The sequence below is a fragment of the Haliotis cracherodii genome, unplaced genomic scaffold (assembly GCF_022045235.1).
Source record: "Haliotis cracherodii isolate W230 unplaced genomic scaffold, xgHalCrac1.p SCAF_4, whole genome shotgun sequence".
Lineage (NCBI taxonomy): Eukaryota > Metazoa > Mollusca > Gastropoda > Lepetellida > Haliotidae > Haliotis > Haliotis cracherodii.
This window is the reverse complement of record NW_027266297.1, coordinates 8,326,513-8,344,862: the sequence shown is the minus strand read 5'-3', so window position 1 is coordinate 8,344,862 and position 18,350 is coordinate 8,326,513. Positions and strand designations below refer to the sequence as shown.

Here is an 18,350-nt window from a genome sequence, read left to right as displayed (position 1 = left end):
ACATTGTTTTGGATGTCACCTTTAAGTATGACTCTTACACGTATAAGAACTACATAATAACTATAAAGAATTGGTCCCTATGAATGGTCATATGACTCCAAAATGGTGGTGCATCGCAACACAATGCTTTGGCTCGCTGCTTTGGTAATTTTTGGTTCCTGTGCAGCACAGACGCCTGTTGTGATATGGCATGGAATGGGTAAGAACAGTTTTGTCACTTGAGAGACGTTGCTGTTGATGACGCTGACAAAAGTATTCAAAAATATACTTGATGCAGAAGGATACTTGAATACAAGGAAGTTCACAACAATTCAGTTCACATGGATCTCTTGGAACTAGTCAATCGTTGACACCGAGTCTTGTTCACAAGCAAATGTTGGCTGACTCATTCACAAAAATCGGACTGGGGTCAGTTGTGGCCCAGTCGTGTTGGACGTGGCGATACGCTCTGCAGAGTTGCGTCCCTTACGATCATTGGGTCGAATCCCTGATAATGTTTCTATGTTTATTAGCACCATAGCTGTGCCCCAGGGTGTTGCCAAAGTGGTAAATCAAAATCTACTGTTACCATGGTTGCTTTGGCATTTTGACTGTATCTGTTCTCTTCAGTTCACACAGTCCCTTGGGCACGCCAGAAACCTATGATTGTGGGTTCGAATCCCGGTTCGCCCCGATTATGTTTCTAGGTTTGTCAGCACCATACCCGTGCTCGTGGGTTTCACCGAAGTGGTAAACGTCTGAGACCTGCATCACTTCGGGCTTTCCTCCCACATTAAGCTGACACGCCGCAATATAACTGGAATACTGTTAAAAGCGGCGTGAAACCAAACTCACTCACTCACTCACTCACTCACTCACTCAGTTCACACAATACATTATGTCATAATTTTGATAATCATGATCAATAAAGTTTGAGCGAGTAAGTAAGTTGTATTCTATTTTTTTACTTGCAAATATTACCTGTAGTCCTCAAAGTCTTATACTGTGGTGAAAAGTACTGGCTACTTTTTTCTCTCCAGGGGACAGCTGCTGTAACCCTCTGAGTATGGGCAGCATAAAGTCACTGATTGAGAAGAACATCAATGGCGTGTATGTCAAGTCCCTGGAAATAGGCAGCAATGTTGCAGAGGTAAGGACTTCATCAGATGTGGGATTTGATCCGATGTGTTAGTGGGATCTTGGTTTAGAACGGGTCCCCTGCACACTGTTGCTGTTCATAAAAGGCGACTAGTTAGGAAGCAGAGGTCAAGCTGTGTGACATGGCTTTTTGTGTGTCATCATTCCCTGTTGGTGTCACCTGTTGGCCTTGACTATTTACAGACATAATATAACTTGAATATTGCCCACACTTTTATTGTTTGTTTAATTTGTTTGTTTTTTGTTTAACGCAGTACTCAGCAATATTCGAGCTATATGACAATGGTCTGTAAATAATCGAGTCTGGACCAGACATTACATTGATTTACATCATGAACATTGATCCACACAATTGGGATACAATGACATGCATCAACCAAGTCAGTGAGTCTGACCACTCAATCCTGTTAGTCGCCTCTTACGACAAGCATAGTAGCCTTTTACAGAAAGCATGGTTGCTGATGACCTATTCTATCCCGGATCTTCACGGGTCGTTCACTTTAATGAAGCAGCAAAAAAATTGTCTAAGACCCACTTGCACAAAGCAATTTTAGCACAATGACAATCATATCTTCACCAGGTTCAAACAGCCTAGGCAAAACCTTGAATTTGAATTCAACTTGAAATGTATGATCATTGCCTTGAAAAGTGTGATTGATCATTGCTCAGAGGTAAAATGTGGTGGTTCCAGTTTTGTATGAACCATGCTTTGATTTTAAATGTACACTTTCCATTGTCATAGCAGATCACAATGGCTAGTGGGTCCAATGGTTTGGTTATTGTTGAGTGACTTCAGTGCTGTTACACATGGAGATTGTAAACATAAAAAGTAGAATTTTAAAAAAATTCTAAAATAATAATGATCGACAGAAATAAACAAATATTTTAATCAATTTTTTTCATAAGTGCTTGGTTACTCATGAAAAAAATAATTCAGTTATTATTAACATGTTTCTTTAGATTTGTTCTGTGAAAAATGTTGTTCTCATATTATTTATCAATAAACATGGTAAAAATTATAAATATTATGAGTCAATTACCATATGTTACTGTTATTGAAGAAGTTGTAACATTAAGATATTTGCTTGTTACTATGGTTACAGGACACGGAGAATGGGTTCTTCATGAATGTCAACAAGCAGATTGCCATGGTCTGCCAGCAATTGGCTGCGGACAAGAAGCTGGCTAATGGCTACAATGCTATTGGATTCTCCCAGGGGGGACAGTTCTTGTGAGTGGAACTCTCAGAGTCTGTGTCTCAGCCTTTGTCTCTTTCTGTCACACTGTATCTGTCTCTGTCTCTCTTTGTATCTATATATATCCAAGGCTCGCATTTCAGTAAACCAACACAAACCCCTAGATCCATTCCTGTGGTTCTAGCAATTTAAAGTTACCTGCCCTTGATTTTCATGAGCTATTTTGATTTGCTAAGCAACTCAGTCTAACGGATCAATCAGAATGCGACTCAATGTTGGGAGGGCGATATGAACAACATGCCAGCAAGTTCCATTGATTACGATTTTTTGCAAGAAATTCAACATTGAAAAACTGACTGACATGCAAAAGAAAGCCCTCAGAATTCTGTTTGATGGTCTTCATGTTACCTCCCTTACCAATTTCCTTTTTCCTAATCTCAACGTTTGATTGGTCAGGGACGAAGAAAATCAAGGGCGGGTAATTTGAGATCGCAAGAACCAGGGGACTGGATCCAGGGGTGTAGTGAAGGTTACCGAAATGCACGTCCTGGAGATACAGAGGATAACTTCTTTATTCTTCTCAGAGATAGCCTGTCATCTTGAAATGTTTTTCTAGTTCTGTGCACTTGGGGGTTTCAGGAAAGAATGGTTACCCACTAACTCATACCCGTTGTAAAATTGAGGATCGGATGGCCATAATGTGTGACCTTGCTGATTGAGTCTCACTCAACTCCCTGTACAGCATCAACATTGATCGTTTCTTATGCAATCAACTGGTTTGCCCAGCCCAAACCATAATTATTTTCCAGCATCTTTAGATAAAATACCGGTCACTCACTCACTCTCTCTCTCTCTCTCTCACTCACTCACTCACTCACTCACTCACTCACCATCATATTCCAAATGCTAATGATGTCAGTCACTGGATAGTCTGGTCCAGATTCGATTTTATACAGACCACCATCATATAGCTGGAATATTGCTGAGTGCGGCGTTAAACAACACAGAACAAAAAGACTCTAGCTAGTTCTCTGTAGTGTCCACATGACGTTTACAATGGTAAAAATGTCTTTCCTTGTCCATTCAGGAGGGCCATCGCACAGATATGTCCGACTCCTCCCATGCTCAACCTCATCTCGGTTGGAGGGCAACACCAAGGTAACGACAGCAAAGTTGTCAATATCCCAAACAATCATTACCAACGACAAAACAAGATATAGGTGTCATTTTATAAAAATGAGGTTTAATTAATTTACTGTATTTAATTTTTACAGTTTTCTAGAAAAGTTACATGAATTAAATTTGCAGACATGAATCTATTATCACACAGGTGTGTATGGCTTCCCCAAGTGCCCAGGGAACAATGCCACCATCTGTAACCTGGTTCGGAAGCTGCTCAACTATGGAGCCTATGTTTCGTGAGTATCCTGATTTGAGTTTCTGAACCAGTATAATATACTTAACAGATATATGTCTGCATGGTATATGCATGAGGATACGAGTATATAAAGTTTCATGTGCATGTCAGATCAGCTTATGGATGGGACCAAAGAAAAAATATATATCGGTCAGTTCATTCTAAGTGTGTTTGTTATGTACATAATTTGCTGTATTAAAATACAAATCAGCTGCACATCTGAAAAGAAATCCTTTCCAACCCTGTGTGAAGGTTCATAACCCACAAAGGAAAGTCAAGTATTGGCATTATCACATGTATAAATTATTTTTAAAAAACTTGATGACCGAATTCGACGTAATAAGCGCCCCGCTCTAATAAGCACCCACAGCGATATTTGCTAAAAATATTGGCTCGTGAACAATCCCAATTAGCTCCCTTTCTGATTGATCAATGTACACAATACTTATTTATTAGCGTATAATACGCACTCGTGTGTTATATGCACCCTTAATTATGGGCAATTAAATTCTGGAAACATATATCTCTCGTATATAAACATTTCAGGCTGTCAGCATAAACCATGAAATTTATCTTTCAACTCTGTTTTTTTTCGACAAAATAATATTCTAATAAGAGCCCCCTATTTCTAATTTTGAGAGCGCCCTGGGCGCTTATTACGTCGAATACGGTATGTTTTATGCACATTTTAATATATAAGAAAAGGTATTCCATGTTAAGGTGATGATTCTGTTTGAGAATATTATGGCAACACACTGAGCTAATCAAAATAATAATTATCATCAGTCATGTTCATTTATTGGTGTTATTGACTGTTTCAGATTTGTGCAGGACAAGTAAGTACACGGGGGAACATTATGCCTGTAGCAAGACATGAAATAGAAATGAAATAAGATTGTCTGTGGTATTCTTATAATGATGTCTCAGGTACCGCACTTTGCCATGCAGAGTTGCATCCCTTTGACGTGCCAGAAAGGTGTGATCATGGGTTCGAATCTTAGAATCACCTTGAGTATGTTCAAGGTCTACTGGCACTGCTCGAAAGTTTCAGCAAAACAAGACATGCCAAGTACAAGCGACTTTACACTTTGTATCATTGTGTTATTCTAACTGGACTCCACGTGAAGCTGTGGTGGTGTATGGCTCCAGGGTATTTATCAAAATAGAATGGAGATATAGGCACTGGATAATCCAGGATGACTCAAATACTATTGAAATCTTGGCACAACTTTTGCAATACTTTGGCAGTACTGTTTTGAACTATCCCAGTAGTTCACATGGCATAATTGTCTCCCCTTAGTCTGGTGCAAGCAGAGTACTGGCACGACCCACTCAATGAGGAGGAGTACCGAGCCAAGAGCGTCTTCCTCGCCGACATCAACCAGGAGCGACCAGTAAGCAGCATTGTCACTCGACATCTGATCGTTTTGTTTAGTGTGTATGTGTGTGTGTGTGTGTGTGTGTGTGTGTGTGTGTGTGTGTGTGTCTGTCTGTCTGTCTGTCTGTCTGTCTGGGTGGCTGGGTGCTGATAGAAACATGTTTCTTTTAAAACTTGAGATACTCTATGAAATAGATATAATGTACTAAATTTGAAACAAAAATCAATGTTATCTAGACCTGAGTTGCCTCTGCTTAGTCTCTCGGTTATTGCAGACCAAGAACATGACGTACAAGGAGAACCTGCTGAAGCTGAAGAACATGGCGCTGGTGATGTTCTTGCAGGACACCATGGTGCAGCCCAAGGAGAGCGAGGTCAGCAACAACAATCATAATAATCATCATCATCATGAACACTACTATAAATAATAATTGACGACTTACATTATACTTTACCTGATAATATTAATCATGTTAAGGATAGATTTTATTGATAGGAATAATGTAGTGGTCAACTCCAACTGATGCCTACTATAAGACTTGTAGTGGCTGTATCATCTTCTCGAAACAAGAGCGTCCACTTGCCTTTATATCAAAGTCTTGTTTCCACCCTCGCCACATCAAGCCCTCTTTCCTGTGCTAAATATGATTGGACTATTGCAAATATCGATTGTCCAATCAGAACGTTTCACAAAATCAACATCCACGGTTGGTACACCTTTGAATTAAATTGATTTACCGCTGCCTATCTTTGTTGACATGAATATGTCTTTTTCATCTTTTAACCCACCCACCCCAACAACTGCCTATGTTTTTGTGTCGGGGATGAAATTGTGAATGTTTCGTTACCTGATTGACTACGTCATTGCCTATGGTAGTTGCCATCTTTATGAAGCTATACAAGATATAAACAGTGATGTGATTGGATATCGCATTTTCATTACAAGCGGCACAACTTTTGATCTATGCGAGGTAGTGCCAGGGTCGAGCCAAGAAAAGTGGCCTTGAAACTAGACTTTGATATGGGCTAGTGGACACTCTTGCCTCGGGAAGATGGGGCTGTATTGGATATATTTGTTTCAGGGTCTGTATGACAGACTAATTATGCAGATGTGTGGATTCATTCCTCTGGTCATGATTTATCCTTAGTATGTTCTCGATGTTGCACACTGAACAAACCGAATGCAACTGGTGCATCTGTCATGTTAACATGCTTTCATTTAAAACCTGGCCACTTTTGTCATTCAGTGGTTTGGGTTCTACGCCCCTGGGCAGACTGCCCAGCTGTACAACATGACACAGAGCGACCTCTACAAAAATGTGAGTATAGCAGGTTACACATACTGGTTTTCCTACAATTTAGAACCCTTTGGATTACCCATGAAGATCCAGATTAAAATTGGTCTTCAGCAACCCATGCTGACTGACTTGGTTGATGCATGTCATAATATTCCATTTGCATCGATTGGATCGGGTGGTCAGGCTCACTGACTTGGTTGATGCATGTCATCGGTCCCAATTGCGTGGATCAATGCTCATGATGTCAATCACTGGATTGTCAGGTCCAGACTTGATTATTTACCGTCTGCCATCACATAGCTGGAATATTAGTGACCTAACGATCTGGTGCATTGGTCATGGTTTCAACCACTGGTTTATCAGGCCTGGGTCCTGTTCCACAGAGCCACAACTATCGTAATCCAATGTTAAAGTATGGAAGTTACCAGTTGCCGTGATATAGATGAAATATTGCTGACTGCAGCATTATACACTACCTCACTCACTCTGTGACTCATACAGTTAGTCATACACATCTGCCTGGTTTTTGTTTTGAAGTCCAACATGCAAAAATATATTGCTAGTCAGTCAGGTTAACAAATTTTCATGATAGAAAAAACTGAACTTTAACATGCTATTGATTAAATAAAGGGCTCTTAGATACTATTGTTAGATATGACATAAAGAGATAAAGGATGACTCATTTTGACAGAGATTTACCTCTGGGTCTGTGAATTTTCTGATCCAGGTTCAAAGCAAGAAATTAGCATCCCATGCTGGCGATGTGGTATGCTCCACCTGATTTTCAAGAATTCTACTAAAGCCTTAAGCCCATTATAGACGGGAATTTGAATGTTTGATTGGAAAAAAAATTGCCTTTGAGTGTTTCTAACAAGATAATTATCTATCAGTTATACACCATTTTGAGTCAGAGTAAGAATTAGAGGCAACTAATAGGATCGGGCGAGCACACTCAGTGACATGGTTGATTGCATGTCATCGTATCCCAATTGTGTGCACCGATGCTTAATGTCAATTACCCAGTACTGAATTGTCTGGTCCAGACTTGATTGTTATTTTTGCTATCATCATATAGCTATAATATTGAGTGTTGCATTAAACAAACATTCTGACTGATCGTAAAATATTTTTTGTTGACTAAGAGAGCGATTATGGCTGTCATTGAAGAGGATGTTATATTTTGACCCTTTCAAAATCTGTATCATCAGATCATCACTGTTGTCCAACATGAACACTCTCCTGTCTCACACTACAGACGACTTGAACTAAAATATATATCATAGCTGTGACTGTAACAACAAATTCTCACTGTCTAATTTTAGAACAATGTCAAAACTTTACAATCATCTTTGTCTCATAGGACTACCTTGGACTGAAGACGCTGTACGAGAGTGGCCGCATCACCTTCCTGTCATCGGATTCAGACCATCTCCGGTTCACCGACACCTGGTTCATCAACAGCATCCTCAAGAAGTTCCTCGTCTAGGCTTCCCCTCTCCTCATGTTGCTGATACTCTAAACACTGATTTTGGTTCAACTGAGTCCCCATAAAACTCATTAATGACAGTACAATGCCTGACAGTGAGTGCGTTCTCGGTCTGATCTTGCCACAGATGATTACAAATACTGATGTCAGCTGTGATTATTACAAATACTGATGTCAGCTGTGATGATTACAATACTGATGTCAGCTGTGATTATTACAAATACTGATGTCAGCTGTGATTATTACAAATACATATGTCAGCTGTGATTATTACAAATACTGATGTCAGCTGTGATTATTACAAATACTGATGTCAGCTGTGATGATTACAATACTGATGTCAGCTGTGATTATTACAATACTGATGTCAGCTGTGATTATTACAAATACTGATGTCAGCTGTGATTATTACAATACTGATGTCAGCTGTGATTATTACAAATACTGATGTCAGCTGTGATTATTACAATACTGATGTCAGCTGTGATTATTACAAATACTGATGTCAGCTGTGATTATGTTAATTATGAAGAAGGGGATGAGGATTTAGAAGGAAAAATACTTTGTCAAAATAAGGTTTATCAATGGTACGAAAATGATATGTTGAAAACCAATTTTCTTAAAGAATAATTTTCAACCAACCTTTTCTAACTTACATTGTCTTAATTTTGCAATTTATCTTTGAACATTATGTTGAATCTATTTAACAGCATTCCGGTATTACCTCAGCCATGAATGTTTACTGTACAGTTCAAATTGTGTATGCTTACAGTAGAAAAATACTTCTTTACAATACCATAGAGCAGACATAAATATTGCTGTAAATGCTCATGTAAATATATGTATTTCTTCATATTAATTGTATTTTTACACAACATTTAACAGATGGTATTCTACCTTTACCTGTTAGTACATTAAAGGGTAAATATTTGATAAAGTTGTACATAATGTTTTATACAAATATTGACATGGCATGAAACAGCAACCAGATGCCTATTCTTGGTGAAACAAATTTCTATGTATATGTAAACCCTGTATGTTTAGTTGTATGTACATTTTCAGTGGTAAAGGCAGATAGACATTCATGCTTCATGTGGTTTAACTCTTGGTGCGACCCTTGAATCTTGATAAAGTATTTGGCCCTTCCCTGATAAGACTTCAATAATACAGTAACAGTAATGTATCTTGCAAGTTTCTTTATAAATAGAGAATTTGCATACTGTTTAAAATATCATGCTTGCCAATTTGTTGTATTTAGTTTCTTAATCTGGTAAGTTCAGGACCTAAACTGCAATAAAAGCTACACAATGAAGCAGCTATTTCATATTGCTTTTGTATTCTATTGATAAAAAGACGATGTGTTTTGTGTATATTTATTTCGATCACATAAAATATGTACTAAAGTTTAAGATCTATATTCTGCTTACTTAATATATTTTTTAGTTGCTGTTTTTAATATTCGCCTATTGATCTATGTTGTTCTAATAACTTACATGAAGTAAATTATTTCACAAAAAGACTTTGTATGTCATTTTATGGTAACACGATTGTTGAAGCAGTCCATTTCCACAAGGCCAGCTCAATTAGTGCCACGACATTTGGAGTACACACACTGACGTTAAAAGGATCATCTCACCAGTATCAGATAAACACTGATAGTTTGTTTTAGCTTGTGTGTGCCACAGATGTGTCATACAAAGATAATACGAATTCAAAACATCTATTACATCTGTCATGAATCCAGTATTTTGACCGTTATCACACAATAATTTCTTCAGACTTTCAACAGTAGTTCTCTAAACTATCAACTATCCATAATTAGTTGTGCAACTAATAGCGTCTTGCTCCCAACTCATGCGCATGTGCGAGGTCGGAAAATCTCACTTCTTTCTTGTGTGTGCTGGTATCAACATTCCGAGTTTGTCACAGCAAATTATTTAATTGTATTTTCAGTTTGAAATAGCCTAGTTGTTAATATCCTGTGATACAGCTGAAGAGGATTGTTAATTGTTTACCTCAGACACATAAGAAGGATCATCTAAAAAATACTAGTGGACACTGAAAGTTATAGCAAGTGTGTACCACAGATGTAGCATATCAAGACAACTTCCCTGAAATCTAAATAAGGAACAAAAGCAACAAAGACTATTGTGACATACTTTTATTAACTTGATAAATAAATTTTGATCATGTGTCTAGAACGTGAATCATTTCAAAACTTTATTAACAATGTAAAATGTAAGTACATTCAACTAAAAAAGCCAAAACAAAAAATCAACACGACTGAAAACAATCTTACATATACAAAAAAGTGTAGACAAACCAAATTTGAAGACATCACAAATATGAGGGCAACTTCAATATGTATAAAAACAATGGAATAAACTTGTAAAATGTATATACATCTAAATCTCCACACAGTAACAAAAACAAATTCCAGTGTGTAGTGGAAGAAGTTTTCAAGAAGAAAAATAAGTTGCTTGTGCACACAAGAAATCTGGCAAAATGTCCACGTTAGTGTTCTATGAGATCATCAACAATAGATTAAATACATGATAGTCACTAGACAAAGTTGTGCTTTTTTTCTGAAACAACACTGTGACCACTAAGTTTGACTAGAAACCCACAATATGATCATGGTATTATGCTCCAAGTCAAAGGACGAGGGGCAATAAGGGCCCTCTCTGGCCCCCTGGAAATGGAAAATGGTGAAGTCGTTGAAAAGTCTTTTATATTCACTTGCAAATATTGGACATGGTGATATGCACAAGCGAGAAATGAATTTAAAAAATAGCATATTAGTGATCCTGGGTATCTGTCTTTTATCAAATCACCAATAATCATTCAAAAACGTTTCCGATAACCGTACAATTGCTTCGAATGTTTTGGAAAATACGCAAACATGAACGCCGAAGTGAACTTTCCGCCATATTTGATAAGTGTTTACAAAATCATGTTTCAGGTAAACCGGTTATGAGAAGCCTGTAACATCACATATATTTCAAACTTAGCTGCGATACATACATCCTTGAATTCCTCATACATTTAAGAATGAAATGACCAATGGTCTTTGTCACCAATACAAAGTGGCTAGATGAAATCAAACAAAATAAGTTAGGTGTGAATATGAACGCTGTGCTCGAAAAACTGCACTTGTTTGAAATGTACACAAAGCAAATTCAGATTTTACAGTGCAGCATTTTCTTCTATTTTGAGCTATCCATTCGTCTATTCGTTCAAGATATTGGCTAAACATTTTCAGAATATGCCTGGAAAGAGAATCGTAGGAAGAATTAGGGAATTTAAAAAAGATACATTACAATGATTTGATATTTTCAACAGAAATTGTCAAAGTTATTCTTCACTTCTGCGTAATTTTATAGCCAGAGGTAGATCCAGTGCCACGTGAGCGCAATTCTCGCACAACCTTCACTTTCCCCATCTTCGGAAAATGTGTGTCAGAAAAAAAACCTCGGCATCCAGAGGTTAAACCTTTTTGACACATTTTAGCAACACCTATTTATTTAGTGTTATTATAAGTCTCAAACATGCAAGTGTCAAAATGAAAAAAGTCTAATTCTAATTCATAGGAACACATCTGATAACTTTGAAAATGACTTGTAAAAATTTTCCTCATTTCCTAAATTATGCATATCCCATGCGCCAAAAAGGTCTCTGATCATAACTTGACCCTTATTAAATTAACAGTGATTGAGTGAGTGAATTAGGAGATAAACACACTGTGTTTTCAAATTTATAGCTAGGATACCTGTACATTTAACTGCGCTAAATTGAATTTGGAACTGAAAGTGACATACATCAATCTTGTATTACATACTACATATATCATGAATAACAGACTGCTTCATATCTGTATTGAGAAAATCCTAACTATTTATTGCTCTTTTTCTCTGACACACCTTTCTAGCACATGGCACTATGCTGGATATATAGACAAGCTTTGGGTATTAAGTAAACATCACTAAAATTATCACAAACACTTTTGTAAAAAAAATAATTTCTACACTCAAGTAATTCAAATTATGTTTTCACTTTTATTTGAATACAATCAATATGATACACATCTGAATAAGCCAGAATATCAACACGAAGGACATGAATTGGCATACTCCTGTATTGCAGATGAGTGAAAAATGGCGAAAGACTGTTCCTTCCATGTTCACTGTTCATCACAAAAAGTAACGGGGAAGCAAATTTATCTCAAACAGCTGATCTGTAGGATGTGGGTGGCCTCTCAAGCTATCATTTATACCTATTTAAACAGGATTACTTTTTCATAAGTAAACAACACATCATTTTCTATTGTCATGTACCACGATACAAGTCTGCATGTATCATGTATCGCAGTGCATGAGAGTTTCGGTGTATGAATTCACCCTTAATCTTCATATTGAGCCAATCTAAAACTCAATGCAAATATCTATCAAATATGTACAAATAGTTAACAAAGATTTGAGATACATGATTTCTGTGAGGTTTCAGGAACTTTGGAAAGTGGTCCTTGATGAATTGTGTGTGATTCTAACCAATTGACTAACACTTGGCAGGAAGCTTTTCACAACAATTTGAACAAAAATCTTGGTTCTTAACATGAAGCTGGTTTCGTTGTATAAAGACACACAGATAGATCACAGCAATATCTATGACATTAACAGGGTACAAAAGTTTGTGAATGAGCACTTTACTACACAGCAGTAATGAGAAATGTACTACCCCATGGCAACGAGCACTGTACTACAATGTAACCATGGTAACATCACAAGAATACACACTTCGTTGTTAAACAACAATTACAACAGACCTATATTGAGAGTGCAGGTATGAGTCAAAAGACAAATTTGAAATGATTACATATTGACCATTATTGGCCAAAACATGATGCATGGTTCTCTGCCAGTACTCATTAGTATCAACACTGTTTATGAAAGTTGAGCTATACCAAATTATTTTCTGGTTTTATAGATAAGCCCTCCATCAATTTTTCAGGAGTTACAAAAAGATTAATAAATACAAATGCTGTTTGATTCATTATATAGGTGAAAACTATCCTGGAACAGCAATGCAACATAACCCCTTGCAACACCATGGACACTAATGGACTCGAGGCTGCCGTGCCCACCACTCATGATCTCTGCTGTGCGCTGGACAGGTCACCTGCCCTCATGCTCGTGTAGCGTGGGCAACAGAGGCAGGGGACCACCAGTCTGTACCGCACGGAAGTCTTGCAGTGGTTACTCCCCTTACTCTCTCTCTCTTGGGTGGAGAGTCTGTTTAATATCTATATTTAGGGTCCATGGCGACAATGTCCATGACCCACTGTAAAGCCAGAGTCTTATCCAGGAGCAAACTATTTCAGACTTGATAATAAAAAGGAGTAACCTGGTGCCAAAATCTAAGGAGTCAATGCCTGAGAACCATTTATTATGTTGCAGCCTTCAATAATGGAAAAATGAAAACACTCAGTATAATGGACGAGCAGCTAATTGTGACCTTGAGCTCTATAACTATTCAGTTTGATTTGGTAACAGCAATAATACTGACAAGAAAATGCACAACCTCAACATGTTATCACTAACTCACAGCCAAGCCCTCTGTGATAAAACATAAATTGGTTAAAAACTAGTAACCATGCCAACCCCAAATTGAGGCAATTACAAATATCTGAGATAAAATGAGTAATTTAAAAAAATAACAAGAGTAATCATTATTGGCATGTCTCACTGCATGGTTTATATTATTAGCATTATATCTATCATCCAAACAAAGTAATTGTTCCTTCTCACCACAAGCTGAAACGTGTATTAGCTGATTATTGATAGACGATATATGTGACAATGACTGTAGAGAGGTCAATATTTAGATTAAAGATTTCTTGAACCTTGTGTGAGAATTGAATGAGTGCAAAAACTTCGCATAAAACTAAAAAAGGTGACATTTCGCCATATACAAATGTCTCTGTGAAAGTGTGCTTGCAACCCTCTCTCTTTTCTTGACGCACCAGGCAATCAGTTTGTGATACCTGCCACTAGTCCTAATATCTGTATCCCAAAAGCTGATACTCATAATCAATGAAGCTTAAAACCCTCAAACCAACATTACATTCAACTATCAGTACAGGAGAGTTCAGGACACGCCCATTGAACTGTATGCTATTTCCATATGTTAAATACCACATGTTCAGCAAATTCACTGAGTAGAGATTGGATGCTTGCAAACTGAGCACCTGCTTTAATTCAAGATTAATTAATAACAGTATCATTTGTAGTATAAAACATTCTACTTCATTGGAAGCTCTTACTCGTACAAATCCTACCAGAGGCCCACCAAGTTCAGCACACACTGTGTCTGTTTTAGTCTTTTAAGAGAGGGACAGACATGTTTATAGAAACAATGTTTTAGAAATGATGCAATCTCCATCTATTTTCTAAATGACTGATTTTGATGATTTCAGAGATAATGCTTTGAAACAGATTTCCTTGCACCAAATACAGTGTATCAGTAGTAGTGTATGAAATTAAGCATGAGAGACAGGAAGTCCTTGTCATGACCCAGAGGTAAAGATTTAATAGGTCCCTTGGTTAAATTACTGTAGGAGCAACGCTCAACAACCCAGGAACATCCTTAATTTCAAACAATGAGTAGACAGTTCCTTGTTTAATATCACCCTTTCGTGCAATATTGTGAGGAATAGTTTGGTATAAGACATTATTCCAAGCTTTCCATTTTGCCATGCAAGACTTTCACTAAAGAATGAAATGAATACAGCATATATACGTTCCTTATACTAAACAAGAATCATATTCAACCAGAGACATATGGTTACTTTATCCTGAAACATCTGACACTAATATCACAGAGGATAAGCAGTGGAGCAAATACTAGGACCAAGCAGACATACATACAGGAATGTGTATAATGAACTTCTCACACTACACGACACGGTCATGTATCAAAACATTACATCTGGAATGATTGTTGTGATTGTATATTGCTCTCGGGAATGGTCACCACAGTAACTATCTATCATCTATGTACATGGAAAGTGATGAATATTAAAGACAGACAAGGCCTGTGGCTGCTTGCTTCGTGCCATTAGTCGCGTTAGTGTGTGGCGCAGTTGGAAAACTTGTCTCTGTAATTTGTCTTGTAGTAACAGCTTGATTGAAATGAAACATGAAGTGAGTGAGGGAAAACACCACTTTGTTTTTTGTTTGTTTGTTGTTTAACGCCGCTCATCACTAGACAACTACATTCAACAGTAGACAGAATTAGATACAACAGTAGACACGGTACATTTGTTGGTTGTTAAACGCCCCACTCAACAATATTCCAGTGATATAATGGCAGTCTGTAAATAATTGAGACTGGACCAGACAAGCCAGTTATTGACATCATGAGCGTTGATCCACGCAATTGGGACCGATGACATGCATCAACCAAGTCAGCGAGCCTGACCATCCAATTCTGTTAGTCGCCTTTTACGACAAGCATACCACTTTATGGAAGGATCGTGTCATATGCAGGTCTTAGACACTTACCACTTGGGTGAAACACAAGAGCTCCAGTACGAGGATGACAAACCAAGAATCACAATCAGGAGTCTTGCAAGAGTAAGAGAGTGAGTTAGGTTTTACACCGCTTTGAACAGTATTCCAGTTATTTAATGGCATGTCAGCATGATGTAGGAGAAAAATCCAAAGTGATGCAGGTCTTAGACATTTACAAATTTGGTGAAACCTACAAGCATGGGTATGGTGCTGACAAACCTAGAAACATTATCAGGGCAAACTGGGATTCAAATTCACGATCAAAGGTTTCTGGCCTGTCCAAAGGACGCAACTCTGCACAGCGAATTGCCGGCGCCTTATATTAGACAACAGAGCCACCCATGCCCCCAAAACTAGCAAGTAATGAGTATTTGTGAGAGCCTCGTCCCCCTTTAACCTTGAAGTGTGCTGTATGGAGTTCACATGACAGAATTACAATGCCAAAGTTCACATAACTATACATCTTATGCTGAAATGATGCAATGTCACCACCATACATTGACTAATGCTTCTGACAGTGTCTAAGTAATGGAAATCAACTCGTAGTCGGACTGCACAATATATAGATTAATATTAGGTTTCAAACCATATTACCATACTAAATTAGACACACTGATCTGGACAAGAGTTAAAGCATTAATAGTGTGTCATGAAATTTACCTGACTTTCATCAGCTTTGCCTACCTGAGTATATAAGTGAGTGAGTGAGTCAAAGTTTAACGTCACATTGGCTATATTTCGGCCATATCATGACTTGGAGTATATGAAACACCCACCTGATCAACTGTAGCTAAATTGGCGGTGTCCAGACTTTTAATCAGCTTTGCCTACCTGGTATGTATATACATTTCTTGCTGTAACTAACAGCTCCTACTTGACTAATGGGTGGAATGAATAATCAAAACAACTGCTAACATGCAATGATATTGGACTGAATATTGCACACATTTTGTAAAATGTGAAATATTTACAAAAAGTCAGTAGTACAACTGGATACTGAGCTCAATGCAAGAGCATAATTTCTACATAAATCCTTGTCATACATATGTCTCTGAAGCTGAACAGTCACAGCAATTACAGACACCAGGATAACATAAATCCAGTGACTTTCAAACATTAGAGATCATTCTAAGTAATACAAGTAGGACATCGAGAGTATCATACAGAGTGGCCTTATCACATTATTGGCTGAGTATTCTACACTATTATTCTCACAGTACATAACAGAGTTTAGGATCATGATGAAATTAGTTCTCCAAGGCTATTTTCAAATTAACATGATGCTTATTATGGGATTACCCTTTCATTTACTTCTTCTTTAGAAACACTGGTAAGCATCACTGCTCGATATTTAATGATAAAGTATCACTATGACTAGTGAAATGACACAATTTCAGAAATGCATATTTACATCATGCAGGGACTAGTGACTTAAAAGAGATCCACTGTTCCATAAAAACAGAGACTCACTTACATTCATGCCTGTTGCACCATGTTACACGGTAACTGAAAATGTGACACTTCCTAATATTGGAATCACCTTGACGGAGTGCTGTACTACCAGTTAAAGGCTTGTAGGGAGAGCACAAGAGCACCAAGAATGAGGAATAGCGATGCTGTTAGACTGGAAGCTGTGGTGTACTGGCATTTGAGGGGCAGGTCACGGAGGGCGGGGCACTTGTCCTCCTCTGCCAGGGTACTGTGGGACGTCTCTTCATGGGCACATGTGCCGTTCACGATACGATAGGCTCCAGAGTTAACAATGCTGTAAAAGAAGTGACATCATAGAAAAATAGAGCCACAAGATTCAAAAGCTTGCCTGAATGTTTCTGGAATATTTCCATTAGTGTGAATGAGTGAGTGAGTGAGGCTTTAATGCCGCCTTGAACAGTATTCCAGTTATATCACAGCATGTCAACTTAGTGTTGGAGGAAAACCGGAAGCAATGCGTGTATCAGATGTTTACTCAGCTACAGAAACTAACAATCTTAGCCAACTAGTCTTCATAATGATAACACGTAGCAAAAGCCCTAGGAAGGGAAAATTTTTACGAGTTTTTAGGATACCTTAACTACTGGACAGTTTGGCAAGGACTATAGGACTAGTGCCAACTTCTAATGCTGTTTACCACTTTTGGAAAATCCTGGGAACATAATCAGGGCGAACCCGGATCCGAACAACGATTGCAGGTTTCTGGAGTGTCCAAGGGATGCAACTCTGCACAGTGAATTATTGTGCCTTAGACGACTGGGGCCCCCCATGCCCCCATTTCCACTAGATCACAATAAACATCACAAAAGGGGCAAACAAGGATGTGCCAAAATAAGCTTCAATATGTACAACTATGTCAACTACCGTATTCGACATAATAAGCGCCCAGGCCGATCTCAAAATTAGAAATAGGGGGCTCTTATCAGAATATTATTTGAAAGATGAGTTGAAAGATCATAAATTTCATGGTTTATGCTGACATCCTGAAATGTTTTTATACGACAGATATATTTTTCCAGAATTTATTTTCCCATAAGAATGCATATAACATACGTATTATACACAAATATATAAGTCTTGTGAACATTGACCAATCGAAAGGGGTGCTAATAGCGATTGTTCACTAGCCAATATATTAACAAATATCGCAGTGGGCGCTTATTAGAGCGGGGCGCTTATTACGTCAAATACGGTATGTCATATTATTAGTACTCATGAACTTTTGATTACTTTTCAGATGGAACAGCTGGGATCACCCTTGCAAAGTTTCAGTTTGTGGTTTCACAGGAGAATGTTAATGATGGACAGATGGATGACTAACAGCCACCAAGGTATAAGTTCACTCCAACAGACATAATAACTAATATCAATAAGGTTTA

The 18,350-nt window shown here is 37.8% G+C and overlaps 2 protein-coding genes across 2 annotated transcripts in view; one reads left to right on the top strand and one right to left on the bottom strand.

The window, feature by feature from the left end:
* The first annotated feature begins 95 nt into the window (after positions 1–95).
* On the top strand, positions 96–9,388 carry LOC139478495 (palmitoyl-protein thioesterase 1-like). Its single transcript, XM_071260986.1, has 10 exons — positions 96–199; positions 1,020–1,129; positions 2,241–2,368; positions 3,421–3,491; positions 3,664–3,751; positions 4,572–4,586; positions 5,051–5,144; positions 5,404–5,502; positions 6,376–6,447; positions 7,787–9,388. The coding sequence occupies exons 1-10, from the start codon at positions 103–105 to the stop codon at positions 7,910–7,912; spliced, it is 900 nt and encodes a 299-aa protein (XP_071117087.1). The 5' UTR covers positions 96–102; the 3' UTR covers positions 7,913–9,388.
* A 790-nt stretch (positions 9,389–10,178) lies between these two features.
* LOC139478751 (voltage-dependent calcium channel subunit alpha-2/delta-3-like) overlaps positions 10,179–18,350 on the bottom strand; it is a 36,542-nt gene continuing 28,370 nt past the window's right edge. The window contains exon 22 of the mRNA XM_071261364.1: positions 10,179–17,245. Within this exon, the coding sequence (XP_071117465.1) occupies positions 17,038–17,245 (208 nt within the window). The 3' untranslated portion in view covers positions 10,179–17,037. The remainder of the gene's footprint in view (positions 17,246–18,350) is intronic.